Source organism: Pelmatolapia mariae, linkage group LG12, assembly GCF_036321145.2.
Source record: "Pelmatolapia mariae isolate MD_Pm_ZW linkage group LG12, Pm_UMD_F_2, whole genome shotgun sequence".
Lineage (NCBI taxonomy): Eukaryota > Metazoa > Chordata > Actinopteri > Cichliformes > Cichlidae > Pelmatolapia > Pelmatolapia mariae.
Window position 1 is genome coordinate 25,605,312 of NC_086237.1, and position 15,608 is coordinate 25,620,919.

At 39.6% G+C, this 15,608-nt stretch overlaps 1 protein-coding gene across 1 annotated transcript; it reads right to left on the reverse strand.

Moving 5' to 3' along the window:
* Window positions 1–5,515: 5,515 nt before the first annotated feature.
* Window positions 5,516–14,102, reverse strand: ndc80 (NDC80 kinetochore complex component). The gene is made up of 17 exons (XM_063489738.1): window positions 14,008–14,102; window positions 13,450–13,548; window positions 13,009–13,092; window positions 12,550–12,676; window positions 12,184–12,356; window positions 11,927–12,029; window positions 11,689–11,778; window positions 11,379–11,472; window positions 10,778–10,878; window positions 10,535–10,679; window positions 10,062–10,267; window positions 9,660–9,809; window positions 9,416–9,505; window positions 9,233–9,325; window positions 8,880–9,010; window positions 8,586–8,688; window positions 5,516–7,290 (listed from the first exon to the last, which is right to left on the reverse strand). The coding sequence occupies exons 1-17, from the start codon at window positions 14,013–14,015 to the stop codon at window positions 7,162–7,164; spliced, it is 1,926 nt and encodes a 641-aa protein (XP_063345808.1). The 5' UTR covers window positions 14,016–14,102; the 3' UTR covers window positions 5,516–7,161.
* Window positions 14,103–15,608: the final 1,506 nt, after the last annotated feature.

Consider the following 15,608-nt stretch of genomic DNA (forward strand, 5'->3'; position numbering starts at 1 on the left):
CAGAAAATTTGCAGACAAAGATAGTTTCAAATATCTTCACAATATTATGATCACATGTTCATATCACCCTATTAGCACATTTGAATGCTGTGCATACATTTCATGTTAAACACATGTGCTTGTGCAGAGCACAAACTGCACTTTAGCACGTGAATGGAGAGTAGACTTTTTTTTAAATACCAAAAATACTACTGTTCATAACAGAACTTGTGATCAAATCCAAACCAAACATTAGTGTGTGAGATCCCAAAAATACCTACACAAGTATTTATAAGCCTCTGATCCCCTAACAGACATCTGTTTTCCCCCTGAGGTGAGCGGACCCTGAAATGGATCCCACTAAGCCAGAAAATGACTCACAGAGAGCCAGCAGTTCAAACCTCTGACTCACAGCCCCTTTACAACCTTTCATAGCCTCAAATGACCTTCTTGTGACCCCTCACAATGCCTTAATAACCCCCATTCAGGCCTGAGTGAGTCAGACAAAACTGATGGAAATTTGATCTGTCATGCCCCCCTCACTCTGTAATTCACTCACACTGTCAACTTCTGACATGAAAATCTACATGCTTGCAAGCGCTCAGACATTCATCATGGGCACGCGCACATACGGAGACACACGCTGACTGATGACTGGTGGCTAACTGTCTGTATGAGCGATACATTTCTCTATATGAATATAACAGATAATCACATGACATGATTATTCATGCTTTGATTTGCTTTGGTTGCATGATACAGTAATGTCAATGGTAAAATGGCTTTATTTTGAGAATGTCAAAGTAATTCAACAACAACTTCCTAAATCCTCACAAATCCTTCCTTACAATTTGTTGTACTTGGTTGTATAATCCCAGTAACACACCAAGAGATATATTGACAGATATATATACATATACACACACATAGTGTGTAAATAGTGGATGAAAAGATGCAGTAAAAGCCCTTTTTTATCCCTGTACCTTGAGGTAAAGTGGTTTACGTCACTACGAAGCAGGCAAATATTCAGATGATATTACAAGAAGAGAAAACAAAACATTGTTTCTGGCATACAGAACAGCAGTGAGGGTCTAAAAAACAACTCCATCACACACTGACGGGAAAAAACCACTGGCTTCTTCAAGTAAAGCCAAAAAATTATTTTAATTCCTGTTTTTTACCGTAGTTGAGAAGAGACTGTCCAAATTCTGGTTTTATGGAAGGCTTTTTTGAGTTTTTGCATTCATGCTTCTGAGCGAGTGTTTAAAGAGAGGTATTCACTTTGTTGAAAATTACCAATATCACATAACCAACTAGTTATTCCTGTTGTAGTTTTCTATAAAAATGCAAATTAAGAAGGATATAGCCTCACTTAAGATGACATTTGTCAAGCAGACCCAGTAGACCCACAGAAATCACAGAAGCTATCTAAGTGTCACCTGCTCTTCTTTGATTTTTTTTGTTTAATCTCCAGAAGCTTTATGTATGCCTTATGCTTTTGCTTTGACTAAAAACATCCAGACCTACAATCAGAAGAAGTTGAAAGCACACACATGATGTTGTATCCTTTTATCATGTTTAGTACACGACCTAACATCCTGATACGCAGAACAGCACTATGTGTGAAGTTCACGAAGGTTTACAGCTGTTCTTCTCTTTCCTCTGCATGACTCTGGCATCACTGTGGGAAACATTTTCTGTCTTATTTTTGTAGATAAATCTGCAGTGGAGCTTCCATACTGTGGACACTGTAGATAAATGGCTGTGACACGAAAGGAAAACATTTGAGGACCGGCTATGTCGAATAATGAGCGAGCTTAAATGGAAAAACCTGCTGTGTCTAAGCTGGTCACTCACTGAATCTATTATACAATGAAAGATATCCTGATTGTAGCACTTCACACTGAGGCTGAACACACAGGGATCTGTCATCACACAGTGAAGTCACACAGGAAGCTGCTGTTTTGTCGCCACGGCACGCTGTCATCAAGGGAACCGTAACAAGAAGGAAGCGCCCTTACACGTGCACATGGAGCCGTCTCCTCCTATCATGACAGGCTGAGTGAAGCCCTGCTGCTCTACACAGCTCTCTCACCACCCACCATTCACCCAACTATAAAAGACTTGGTCACTGTTGAAGAGCAAGCTTAGTTAAAAGTTTTGTTAATCAGGTACAGCAGCAAGATTGCGTCGCATTTCCATAAATGTAGCGGAGTCACAAGAAAGTTTTAATCCGTACAATGACTCATCCTACAAAAACACTGGATCTACAGTTCCCATAAGCTAATCTTTTTAATAGATCCACCCTGACTGGTAAATTCCCACATCATCCAGACTCATTGCTTTTACTGTTTAATATATGATATCACCAGGGTCATTTTCTCTGACTTGCCAAAGTCCTCTAGCAGAACAACAGAGAGCAATTATGCAACAGTTTTCACTGTTTGAGAAGCAGAGTTAAACTCAACAAGTATGAAACATTCCTCAGAGATATTAATATGATGGCATCACACAGTTGCTGCACATCCGTGATGTTAATCTCCCACTCCACCGCATCCCAAAATGAATCTTTTGGACTGATATGATGGATCCTATTGCCATTCTCTCACTATCATGTTCAAGATTTGAGGTTTGTGATGTGATGTGTTTTAACTGGTACACTATCCCTGAAAGGGCGTAGGAAAAGTTCTACGCACATTTTCTAGAGCTGTCCACTGGACCAGATTGGAGTGTTTGTTGGGCTAATTCTGGCCCCTGGACCTTCTGTTTGACATCCCTGCTTTAGACTATTCTGGTCGATACTTTGTATACTTGCGATACCCTTATGGGGACAAAATGCCTGCCGCCACGAGTTTGAAAGCATTTTTGAGACTCAAAATGTGGTTTTAGTGTCAGGGTTACAATTAGGTTATGGTTAGGTTTAGACTAAGGGTTAGGGTTAGGCATTCATTTTTGATTTTTAAGGTTAGGGTAAGCAGCTAGGGAAAGCCTTATGTCAATTAGACAATTAGATGTCCCCACTAAGATATGAAAACATGACAGCGCGTGTATGTGTATCTGTGCTTTGATGGAAATAATTTTCATCCCTGTGATTACTTGCAATAAGGATACAAGTCAATAGAAACTACAATATGAAAAAATCTTGTTAAAAAACCACAGACAAATTAGGAGCAGCACAGTGAAATACTTCAAATAAAAATTGGCCAGAGGTTTTCCAGAGTTGGAAAACTACACACCAGATGAAAATGCAACACACCTGTCTCCCCAAAAACATTTTGTACGCAAAGCAGCATAATCTACATTACTTCTATGTCTGCCAGTAAGTTCCCGTCTATAATTAATTTCAAATTCACGTAGACAAGCAGACATTAATCATTCTCCAGGATTTTAAGAATAAACTAACCTTAACCACGGCCCTCCTGCTTTATATCCTTCAGCATTTCAAGCACATTACAAAATAGCTCAAAGAAACAGTTTGTAAAAAGAAAATATGTCACGCACTACGCTTGATACCAACAAAAGCTCATGTAATTATTTCTGAAAGTGGTTGTGTTATTGTTATTAGGAACTGAAGATAGAAGGTAAAGTTTGTCTTCCCCCCCCCTGCATCACTACTGCATGCGTCTGCCACACAGCTATAGCAGAAGTTGATTTGTCCACTAAATCTGGAGACAATTAGTCGCTGGAACAGAAATCAAAATGCCAGAGCTAGTCATAATATAGGTCTAAGGAAGACAGATTTCAGCTACAACAATGGTGTTTTGACAGGGAGCAGGGAGAAAGAAAATAAGAGCGAGTGTGCCTGCGTTTTAAGGCAGAGCATGCTTCTTTCTTTCTTTTCCCCTTTTCTCAGCACCCATTTCCCCACATCTGTAGAACAGATCATACTAGTGGCGGATGGATGAGAGTAACCCCTAATAAGACTCCACATTAACACCTCAGTGCTCTGCTCCATCTCCAAGTCTCTGGTATGATGAATTAGCTGCTGGAAGTCTTGTACGACTTGTGAAGTAACAACACACGCCTTCTATAGGAAACACCAGGATAACCTTTGTATTTCCACACCATCGTATGCAATCCTTCTAACATGTCTCCCAAAATCACAGGCCCTGTGAGCTAGACACAAACACACTCTCACTGAGACAGACAGTGTTGAGCTTTAGCACTCAACCCAGGTTACATTGACTTCCCCTGTGTGAGAGCCAGGGCGTACAGTGTATTAAGAATTCATGGGGGATTTGCATCTTTGACTGCAACAATCCACAATAGAAAATAGGTCGACACAGGCTGAGAGCCACAGCCAGTAAAGGAGTAAACATGTATGCACACACATACTCACGAAAGCACCACACAACGCATAAAGAAGCATGAAAACAAACACAGAGCACAGGTTTTTGCAGAGAGAGAAGCACGCAAATTCCCACGCGCCGAGTCATACACACACACATTTGGGCCACCGCGTACATCCCTCCAGGGGTAGAAAGATACACAAGTCATGACATTCATTCTCTCACACATGCTAAGACGGGTCCTGTAAAATGGCTTTTATGGATGCCACCTGTCTGTATGGGATCAGATAAACATACCGAGGCCTTTCATGTTTAGTTGAATTAAGCCTCTGTGGCTGTTAACTTTCTCTCCGCTACCTCGCCCCACCCAACACACACACGCTCAGTTTGGGATTGTTTCTGCAAGCAGTGGAAGTTATCCATCACATTTTTCATTCCCTCTCTCCATGGAGCCCCTCACAATCACCTCATCTCTCCTTATCACATCTGCCAAAACATTTCTCTCACGCTTGCTGTGCTGAAGGTTTTCAAACGTTCCCTTCTACAAAAAAACCCCACCTCTCACTTTACTGTATTGACACGATGTGGAGTTTCAGGGTTCGGCCGTCACCCCAAATTCCGTGGATGATACTTCAGACATCTGTGCTGTTAAAGGGTGGCGAATTTTTTGGGCGATTGCAACAAACCATTGTTTTAATTTCAGATTTTTTTTGCAGATATTTGATAAATTGCTTAAGCTATAATAACTATACTGCAAGGATGTGCAAAACCTAGATGTAAAAGAAAAGCAGGAAACCATTATATCTTAAATGCTAAGCCGTTTTTTTTTTTTTTTTTTAACTCAAACAATTGACAAACATATGATATTGAATTAACCAGCTGGTTTAATGAACTAGCCATCACTCAGAATTAGAGCAGCAAGTCCAAAAGTAACACACACGGATGCCACCTCCTTTTTTCAGCAGCTACAGAACCATTAAAGCAAAGAAAGAAACCCTAAAGTCAGATTTAACTGCTTTGGGGTTTTTTTGTTTGTTTGTTTTTGCTCCAATTAAACAATCTCTTAATGCTGGTGCCTGTATTCATTCACTTTTTACAGTTTTTTTAGTTAGTTTTTTACTAAGACACCCACAAACCAGCAACAACACATGCAGCTTCAGTTTCACAACAACATGAGAGAACCGGAAAAAGATGTGCTTGTGTGAAATCATAAATCAACACCACCATGTGCAGCAAGGGAGACTGAATCAGAAAAACAGACATCTTTATTTTAGAAGGATCCTTTGAGTCTGTAAACGCTAAAGCTTTGAGACAGTTTGACAAATCCTGGATCGGGAGTGATATTACACCATAGAAAAAGATTTAAAGCTCCTCAGAATGTGTTTTCAAAACCTAAAGTAAGCCAGAATCGCAGTTTGAAGTATACAGATTGCCACAGGGTATCTGGATTCAATATCTGGACTGAGTATTGATGCAAAAAAAACCCAAAAGAAATATTTTGATGCCAAGTATGTAGAGTTAATTGGAAACAGGTACATTAAGCTATGCTGACCATTTCTGGTGAAAGCAGTGAAGAGAGATATGTACCACTTCCTGTTTGTGTCCTCACTGCCAACTTTGCTTCAGCATTTGCAATAAATGCTTCTGCCAGAAGAGCAGAAAATGTTCACTTCAAAAACAAACACTTCATTTACTAATGATCCAGTCAGTTTTATGGGCTTTGGCTGATAATGTGGAACCTAAATACGTTAATGTGCTCGGTAAAAAATAGAATAAATGAGTCTGACACAAATGGAAACTATTCCTGATGTTTGTCCATTAGGTAATTATTTCCTGACCCGATATCTGACTGGAAATTCACAGCTTTAAAAGGTTTGTAAAATAGAAATGCATCCAAATAAACAGAGTATGCATGCCCATTTCCTTATCTTATCCATATTGATTAACCAAAAAATCGATAAAGACTTAACATTACTTAGATTTGGTAGTATTGAAGAAATTGCCTTTACAGAAAGACAGAACTCAACAGTAAATCTTCTGTCAGTTCACTAGAATATGGAGGTAATAAATTCAGTTTTTCCAGCACTATATAAAATCATCATTGTTTTAGTGATCTCATTTTTCAGTCAGACAAGAAGCAACTTGAAACATTTGAGCAGCTGGTGGTGTGTGCTGCCATCTAGTGGCTTCAATACACCATAACAGTTCTAATGAGGTACATGATCGCAATGAGGACTAAAATTCTACATGTCGATTACAGATTCAGCACAGGACAAGCACTACATTTCTTTTCAATTTTCTCAACATCTTTTATTATATCAAATATAACTTAAGAGCTTTTTTTTTAAGTTTATTTGCATTATCGCAAATCTATGTACCCCCCCTCATCATAACTATTTAAAAATTTCAATTGTCATTTCAGCTGCTGTTCTGTAGTTTCAGCAGGGATGCATTCACAGATCACCACATCTCTTCTTGAGCCACAACTTTGTTATGAGACTCAAGCAGGTTGCCTTTTATAAATTAGAGCCAATCATAACACAGGACATTATCTCAATGTGCGAGACAGGAAACAACGCGATGCAGTCACACATGAAGTGAGACAACTGGTCAGTCTGGAAAGCTGATCAGGCTGTGTTACAAATGAGATGGAAGACATTTTTTTTCATTTTGGTAGGTTCTACAAAACAACTTGGAATCTTTTTTTAAATCATTCAGATTTTTAAAAATGTGTTAACCCATTTAATATTCTTTCAAAGTTTGTCGAGTCCAAATGAATAACTCCATTTCTCTGTTGTCCTAAGATCTGAACAATTTGAAAATACAAATAACAGGAAAACCAAACACTTATAATCATCTGAAATCATCTCTGCTTGCCATCCTCATGCCACATTTATACATTTTTTGCCTTGGACATGAAGTCCTTTAGAGTTTCCTGGAGCTTCTGAATGGCAGCCTCGTCTTCTTCAACAGCCTTTGAGCAGATCCGCTGCACTCTGCTGTGCAGATCCTCCAGGCATTTCTGTTGTAGAGGAAGCGCAGGAGACAGCAGTGAGGGTACAAAGTAATATGCAGCATAATCACACATTAAGGCCTCAGCCATACAGGCCTAGAAACTGGTCGGCGACCCTGGCAACCCCTGTTGCATAGAAAAATGTGTTTTCGACGACGCCTGCTAGTGGCCGTTTCCAGAAATTGGTCGCAAAGAAGGTGCTGCACTATAAACCTGCTTGTTCCTAGTGGATTGCTGTGACTGCCTGTAGTTTGCATGGAAGATGCTAATTTATACACAAAAACCTGTTATTTACACTCTGAGCTGTAGTGAAACCTAAAAGTGATGCAAACTGAAAAATGAAGAATTTAATCTTCAAAGTAAAAGTTGTGCATTACAGCTGAAAGCAACATATTTCTCGATGCGCAGCTTCTTCTACATTCACCATTGCCAGTTTTCACTTTTCAGTTTCATTACGATTTGGCAAATAATAAGTGTTTGCACACAAGTCAGCATTTTCTGCAAGTATCAGGGGGTCACTGACAGATCTCTAGGCTTGTGTGACTGGGACTTGGGACAGCCATTAAACTCCAGCAATCACTGGCAACCTGCTAAGGAACACACATTTTCCCCTTCTAGCCACATGTTGCCAGATGTTCATTGACTGGTCTCTCTAGAATTGTGTGACTGGGGTCTACAGCTTTAGACTTCTGCCAGAAATGCACATCCTAACTTGCGTGGTAACCGGAAACTCCTTATATATCCACACCTAAACCTTCCACACCATTGCAGTCGTTGAGGTATGCGTTGACCCAACATGTAGTTGCATTTTTCAGGAGGTGCACATCAGGTTATGTAGCAGGCTGCAGAGCAGGACTAAAATGGGGTTCCGGTTATGCCGCAAGTTACGATGTAGATCTGATGCAGAAGTATAATTCACGTGTAAGATATAAAAGTATTACAAAAATACAAATTCAGAAACACAGATTTAGATAGTTCAGTTTTTCTATACAGATTCTTTGTAGTTGTACAATTTTTTTCTTATGTATTTAGTACAAATCAAATTGAAGTTCAGTATTAGTATTATCCATTGTTATAAATGTAAGGTACAAACACTTCAAGTATAATCTAATCTGTCCTATAGAGCTGTGATGTTTCTGGGGAAGAACGGCAGGGAAACCTCACATCGTAGTGCTTTTGCCTTTTACTTTGATGTAAAATGAATGTTTTGTGCTGACAGAAACTCACAGCTTTGTGTAAATTTAAGCTCATGTCCTGAGACACACTCTTTTGTGGAGAACAAGAGAGAGCTGTAGGAACGTTACCTCTGTAATTGACAAGTGGTTGGCAGCTGTGGTAAAAACAGACGCCAGGTTGTTAGCGACTGTTCGCCTCTCCTCATTGGTCTCCTGCAGCACAAGGTGGTACCTTGTGACAGAAACAAGTCTTAAATCTCATCAATTGGAATAAACAGACACATCATTCACAATAAAGTTCACCTTTGTTTCATTAAATGATGATGAATCTGTATTTTCAGGACTACTTGTGATGATTTTGAATATATAGCAAGAAGAATCTTGAAGAAATGCAAATATGGTACATATATTGTTGTTGCTTACTGTTGCTGTGCTGCTTTCAGCTGCTGCACAGCCTCGCCATAACCATAATTAACTTTCTTCTCGAGAAGTTTACGGTGGTTTTCCACAGACTCCATCTCTACCGCCCACTCCTGTTCCTCTCGAGCCAGCTCCTATACAAACATACAACACGGCAACATGTTTATGAAATACTATTGTGCATTTTCTTCTTAGGTTGTCGTCCTAGGAGAAAATGTCTTTTCCATTATGAATTGGTTTATTAGTTTGAAGCGTTGATAGCTCTTTGGGAGTTACAAAGCTATATTTTATTAACGTGGGTATAATTTTGTTCAGTGGAAACTTTCACTGTTGTGTTGTAGAATACGGGACAATACCTGCTTTTCGCCCTCCCATCGTTCATCTAGTTTGCGGATCTGCTCCCTCAGCTGCTTTAGATCATTGGTCTTATCCGTGATGATAGAATTTACCTAACAGACAAAAATAACACAAATTATAAATGCTGCCATAGAAACAGGTTAATGTGTAGATATGATACAGTACTATCAAATTTTTGTTACCTGTTCACAAGACTCCTCCAAACTGAGTTTCATGTTGGTTAATCGACTGTTCTCCTCCTCAACATCTCCGACCAACTTTCTTAGTTGCATCTGATCAGAACAAGTACACAGAAACACCATCATGTAAAGCTACAACCTGAATATGGAAGTATATTTAATTAGTGGGAAGTAAGTTGTGCCTGGTGAATTTCTTAAGATTTGCTCTTGTAAAAAGCTGCGTAAACAGAATATTAACTGGAGTCACCTGTATCTGTGTTTTACACTGAACCATGCTGCCGGCTCCGCATTCAAAAGGTCGGATCTCGAAATCGTGACCACAGGCGTTCTCTGCAGAAATCGGTATCAGCTTCAGTTTACGTGCCAGCTTGTGGTACTCTGCCAGCTTCAACTCTGCCTGGAACACAGAGGATTGGCGTTGATGGAAAAGAAAAGGGAGAAAAGTAAAAAGTAAAAACCACAGATACTTTTTTCAAAATGATGATGAATGTTTGATGTCAACAGTCTACCCAGACTATAAAACGGGTAGAACACTGACACAGATGCACTGAATAATATTTTCCTAAAATGTAAACATTTAATCAAAACCAGCTAACCAAACAGGACTACAGCTGCCCCTCTTTGCACATATACAAGATGTAAATAGTACCTTCTCTTTCACTTTGGCCAGTGCAATCTCTTCATTCCACTTATGCTGCTCAGCGTTCTCCAGAGACTTGGTGAGACTGGAGATGGTCTGCTGAAGTTCCCTCTTCTCTCTGTTGATCCTCTCGACATCAGCTGGAGTAAACTTCTGATTTTGCAGGAGGTGCTGCAGTTCATTCCTCTCATGTTTCAGAGTTTCCAGGTGGCTGACTAAAAACAATAACCAAAACATTTTCACTGTATGTTTAATATTCAGGAGTCAGTAACTCCCACTGACCACACCACTCTTATTTTACCTTCAATAACCATCTACCACTTTGAACCTGAATGCTGTGCAGTCTTTGCTTATTTTAAGTAACGCTAAAGACAAACATTGTTAAGTTGACTAATCCAGATATAATCGCATAATCACAGAATCCAGTCCTTTCTGCCAAAGACGTGGCTTGCTAACATGGTTAGATCAAATGTGTCATTTACCAGAAGTCTCCAGCTCAGCATTCAGTTCTGAGTCTTTTTTCTCCAGGTTGTCTTTAAAAGAGTCCAAGCTGGCACGATAGCTTTGGAGTTTCTTGAGATCTGCCTGCAGCTTCATCTTTTCCATCCTCTTCGTCATCAGACGGTCCTGCTCAGGAGGAGACAGAACACGTTAACACAACTGGGTACACAATTCAGTCCAGCCTAAAGACAAAATACAGGGGAAAAAAAGAAAAAAAATCTTACGGTCTGACTCTCCTTCTCCAGTTTTTCGACCTCATCAGTAAGGATTCTGTGTTTCTCCTCCATCGTGGCCAGCAGGGCTTCATCAACATTGTAAAGCTTCTCTGTGAACACAAGCAAACACTATCCTTGTTAAAAGCCTTTCAGACAGCACTTGGTGCAGTGCATTAAAGGGGATAACAGGCAAATTAAATCAGACACAGTTTTTGCATTTTTGTAGGTGCAGTCTAGACAAATGTCACTGAATTAAGAATACCACCTGGGTTAACAGGAAAGTCAAGGCCAAATGCTTAGCCAACCTGAGTACTCATGTCCCCCAAGGCCAAGTATATTGTTGTGAAGTTCAAAGAAGATCCATAAAGAGTGGGTAATATAACATTTTTACCAATTTTCACATCATTTAGTGTGACCTTTATCCAATTTTCACCCAAATAAAAGAGCTCAAGTTATTATTGGTATCTACAACTACACAAAATCTAAAAATAATATCTTGACGACTGTGGACACCAGACTGCTAAATAACAGACAGACAAACAACCACAGACAATTACATATTCCCTCCTTTTGTATGGAGAATAATTTCACACAGAGATCTTGTTCTTACTTAGTTTAACGAGGAATGCTTCATCTTCTTCCTCAAATGTGTCATCACCTTGCATGAACTTGGAATATGTCTCAGCTGTGTAGTCCAGGAAGAGCTACATATGAAGAAAGAACATTAAGACAAACTTACAATATAATTATCACACTAGCTTTGCTGAACAACACAGACACGACACATGATTGGCTACAAAAAAGGTACAGTGCCAGTAACTATATAAAGTGGGCTTACACCAATATACAGCACACTCTCTTAACATGTCAGTATACATGATGTTATTTTTCATAGTTTTCACACTGTAAAGTTCCTGTACCTTGTTGAACTCAGCACCTTCTTCAATATTTTCGCCATCTTCACAGAAGTCACTGAACAGCAGCTCCTGTTTGCTCAAACTCCAGTTGATCTGATGCAGAAACACATTAAAAATAAAGAAAACATGCTGACCTTTAGCTTCCACATTTTCTTGTGGGGCATTTGATATTTAGTGCATGTGAACTTTGTTTTAAACGATAACGGTCCAATGTACTTGACAATTTAATGTCATTTCTCACCTTGACATTATCAATAAGCCACATGAGAGCCCCCAGAGCCTGAGGCCAGGTATGGGGAGCTCCAACAGAATACATGGAACACTTGGAGAGAACGAATGGGTACCTTAAACAAGATGCCAAAACAGAGCAAGTCAGGAAAGTTTCTTAAACTACAGAAAATGAGACAAGATATTTCATAATATATTCTTTAACTTTTTCTTTTAAGTGTGGGGAGGGGGTTTAACAACAACAACAGCTGTTAACACTACACATTTTACCCCAAGGTTTTAAAGAGAGCAGGAACCTCCTCTTCAACTTTTGAGTTTGGCATCTCAAAGGTTGGGTCTAGCTGGCAGTAGATGAATTCAAACATCTTCACAAACTCCTTGGTGGATGGAGACTGGAGGGTCTTGGATGACAAAGTGCCCGGGTAACCCTGCTCTGTCAAGAACTAGATCACATGAAAGAAATACACTGTTAGAATTCAAACTAAAATGTATTCTGCAATCATTTAACAACCCTTGTGTGGTAAACGTATCCATCAGAGGTGTGGTAAAAATACTAACCAGCTAAATGAAATAAGGTGTATGTTGCAGTCCCTTATTTCACAGTCCACCTTACACAGACACAGTTTATGTTTTTACCTCGTGCAGCTGCCTGATGCATTGCTGAACATAAGACTTATCGTGTAGAGGTCGAGCATCTTTTATCTTCTCAGTTCCTCCAAACCCCGACATGGTGCTGTTGCGAGGCATCCCGACTCCACTAGTCCTGTTAAAATGCCACATGTCAAAGAGCAGGTTTTTTTTTTAATTTACAAAGAGAGTTAAAATACATTCACACTTAAATCAAGGCATTGCAGAGAATTGTTTCTTTTTTTAATGAAAAAGCATAAATATATTTTTTAAATTTAAGATACATCAGAGTCATTTTACCCTGAGTGGGTTAATTAACGTATTCCACTTTTTACTAGTTTCAGGACCGTTTGTAATCTTCATTTTATTTTCAAATTTCTAATATCTAAGCCCAATCACCTGAGGATTTTACAAAAGTAGTCATTTTGTAGTAATAGTGTAACCGAGTTTTGGAAAATTCAGACATACCTCGGACCAAAGAAGCTGGTCCGTCTTTCAGATGTCCCAGACTGCGGTTTTGGTATGTTGAGCTTTCCAAATGAAGGCTGTTTACTGTGAAAAAAGAAAAAAACTTGAATAATTCATTTGCTAATACCTAGTGAGCCATCTTTCTTCAATGAGTCAATAAATATAACTTCCCCATCCCTGCTTTACCCCATGTATACAATATCACAATATCAATATCATATCATATAAGATTACCCAAACCAAGAAGTCCCAGTCTGTCACAACGCATTTCTAAACAGTCTGTGTGGTCCAAATTAAGCTTTGTTAATTTAATGTTGCGGAGACAACCCCTTATTGAAAGCATTGGGTTACAACAATCAGCTGTTTATCAAATAGATGAGTGAACTAAGTAGTGTAATTGCAGAGCTGAATTTATCACAGGTCAAGTTTCTTTAAACAAACCTCTGAGGCGTCGTATACATCAAGCTCATCCTGTTGCTGTCTTGCACTCGCAGCGACTGCTCCGATGGTCTGCTCCCTTTGACTCGACTCAGCCTTACACTGGAGAAAGTATCACAAAATGGGAACATGTTTTATGAAAGACACTCCAGTGATTCACAACTGTTCGCCGAGTACACAACACCGCCCATTAAGGAGAGCATGTTGGCCACATTTGTAAATGAATGACAACTCTCCGCTAAGGTTGACATACGCTTCAGGAATGTAATGAAGTAGCATTGTTAGCGCCGTTGTCCGTAACCTCTGTAATATTTCAGAGACTCGAAGTTCACTAGACCTAACCCAATACCACGAATAAGTCGTGTTTTACTCTATAAATAGTGTTATAGTTGTGAACAACATTGAATTAACTGCTGCGACATCGTTTAAACTAACGGTCGCTAACGTCCGCAAACAATGACAGCAAATGAATTTGAACTTCGTTAGCTTAGGTTACCAGAAACATTATATTTTGTCAGAATGTCGTTTGGCACTTATTTTCTTGGCCAAAGTTTAACTTACCGCTCCATTTTTTGTCAGTTGTGTTTACCAAATGAACAAAACTTCCGAGCAGATTTGCCCACCCCGCCAAAAAAACATACAAATACTGGAGGGTGGTGACATCACAGCAGTACGGAGAGCCATTTAGTCCAAGAATGTTTCGCTCGGATTGATGCCGCGTCTACGGATGAGATCGGATTGGGGAACTCCAGGCCTGTCCTGCAGGTTTTAGATATTTTAGATGTAGACACGCTAAAGGCGACATGCTGTAGTTGAAAGTAAGCATCAGAATGGGAAAGAAAGGTGCTTTAAGTGACTTTGAACGGCATGATTGATAGTGCCAGAAAGGGTGCTCCGTGTTTCAGAAACAGCTGATCTGCTGGGATTTTCCCGCAGGTTTACAGAGAACGATCCAAAAAAGAGAAAATATCCAGTGGGCAGCAGAAAAAATGCCTAGTTCATTTCAGGTCAAAGAATGGCCAGACTTCTTCGGCATAATAGGAAGGCAACAGTAACTCAAATAATGCCTTGTTACAAGAAATGTTTGCAGAAGAGCAACTTTGCCAAGAAGCCACACAAAAACCGGGACTGTTATGGATCGCGGCAAACGGAACTCAGTTCAACTCAATATAATTTTTTTCTATTTACAAGCTTCTTGGCATAGACAGTCTATACAGCATAGGTTACACACTAAAGCAGAAGACAACACCAGGTGCCATTGCTATCAGTTAAGAACAGGATACTAAGGGGGTTACAGTTCCCAAGGGCACAAAATTGGACAACAGAAGATTGGTAAAGGCCTAGGCTTCTGGTGGCTTCCAATGATGCACCGAGTGTTTATTCTTTACTCGCTGCATTTCACTTTCTGCGTTTATTTAAAAAACTTAATTAGTTATTATAGATTACAACACGACTTGACTATCTTCCATAGCGTGCCGTTTCTCTTGTCCCCTCCACTCATCTCCAAGTGGTCTGGCAGACAGCTGCACCTCCTTGAGCCTGGTTCTGCCAAAGGTTTCTTCCCATTAAAAGGTAGTTTTTCCTTCCCACCATTGCCAAGTGCTTGCTCATAGGTGGGGTCACCTGATTGTTGAAGTTTTGTCCATGTTATTGTAGGGTACTTTCCTTACAATATAAAGTGCATTGAGGTGACTGTTGTTGTGATTTGGCACTATATAGATAAAGTTGGTTGTCAGAATTTCTGATAAAAAAAAAACATGAAAGCATGGAGCCGTCCTGTCTTTTATCAAGTGTTCAGGATGCTGGTAATGTAATAGTGTATAGTATATTTTCTTGTCACCCTTTGAGCCCGTTTTTACCACCATGGTTTAAACACCACAGCCTACATGAGTACCGCTGCGGACCATGTCCATCCCTTTATGACCACAGTTTACCACTTTCAGCAAAATAATGCACCAAGTCACAAACGCAAATCATCTCGAACTGCTTTCTTGAACATGAGTTCATTGCACTCAAATGACCCCCAGTTAGAAAATCTTAATCCACAGAGTACCTTTGGGATGTGGTGGAATAGTGTATATATGCTTACCAAATGTAAGGACAGCAGCACTCTCATATTCATGTAAAAATGCTTCATTTGTACATGAGGATGAGATCTAAAA

Coding starts and splice junctions, on each gene's coding strand:
- ndc80 (XM_063489738.1), bottom strand. Junction 10,268..10,534: donor TGCTGAGCTGGAGACTTCTG/GTAAATGACACA, acceptor TATTGTTTTTAG/TCAGCCACCTGGAAACTCTG. Junction 9,326..9,415: donor TGGAGGAGTCTTGTGAACAG/GTAACAAAAATT, acceptor TTTGTCTGTTAG/GTAAATTCTATCATCACGGA.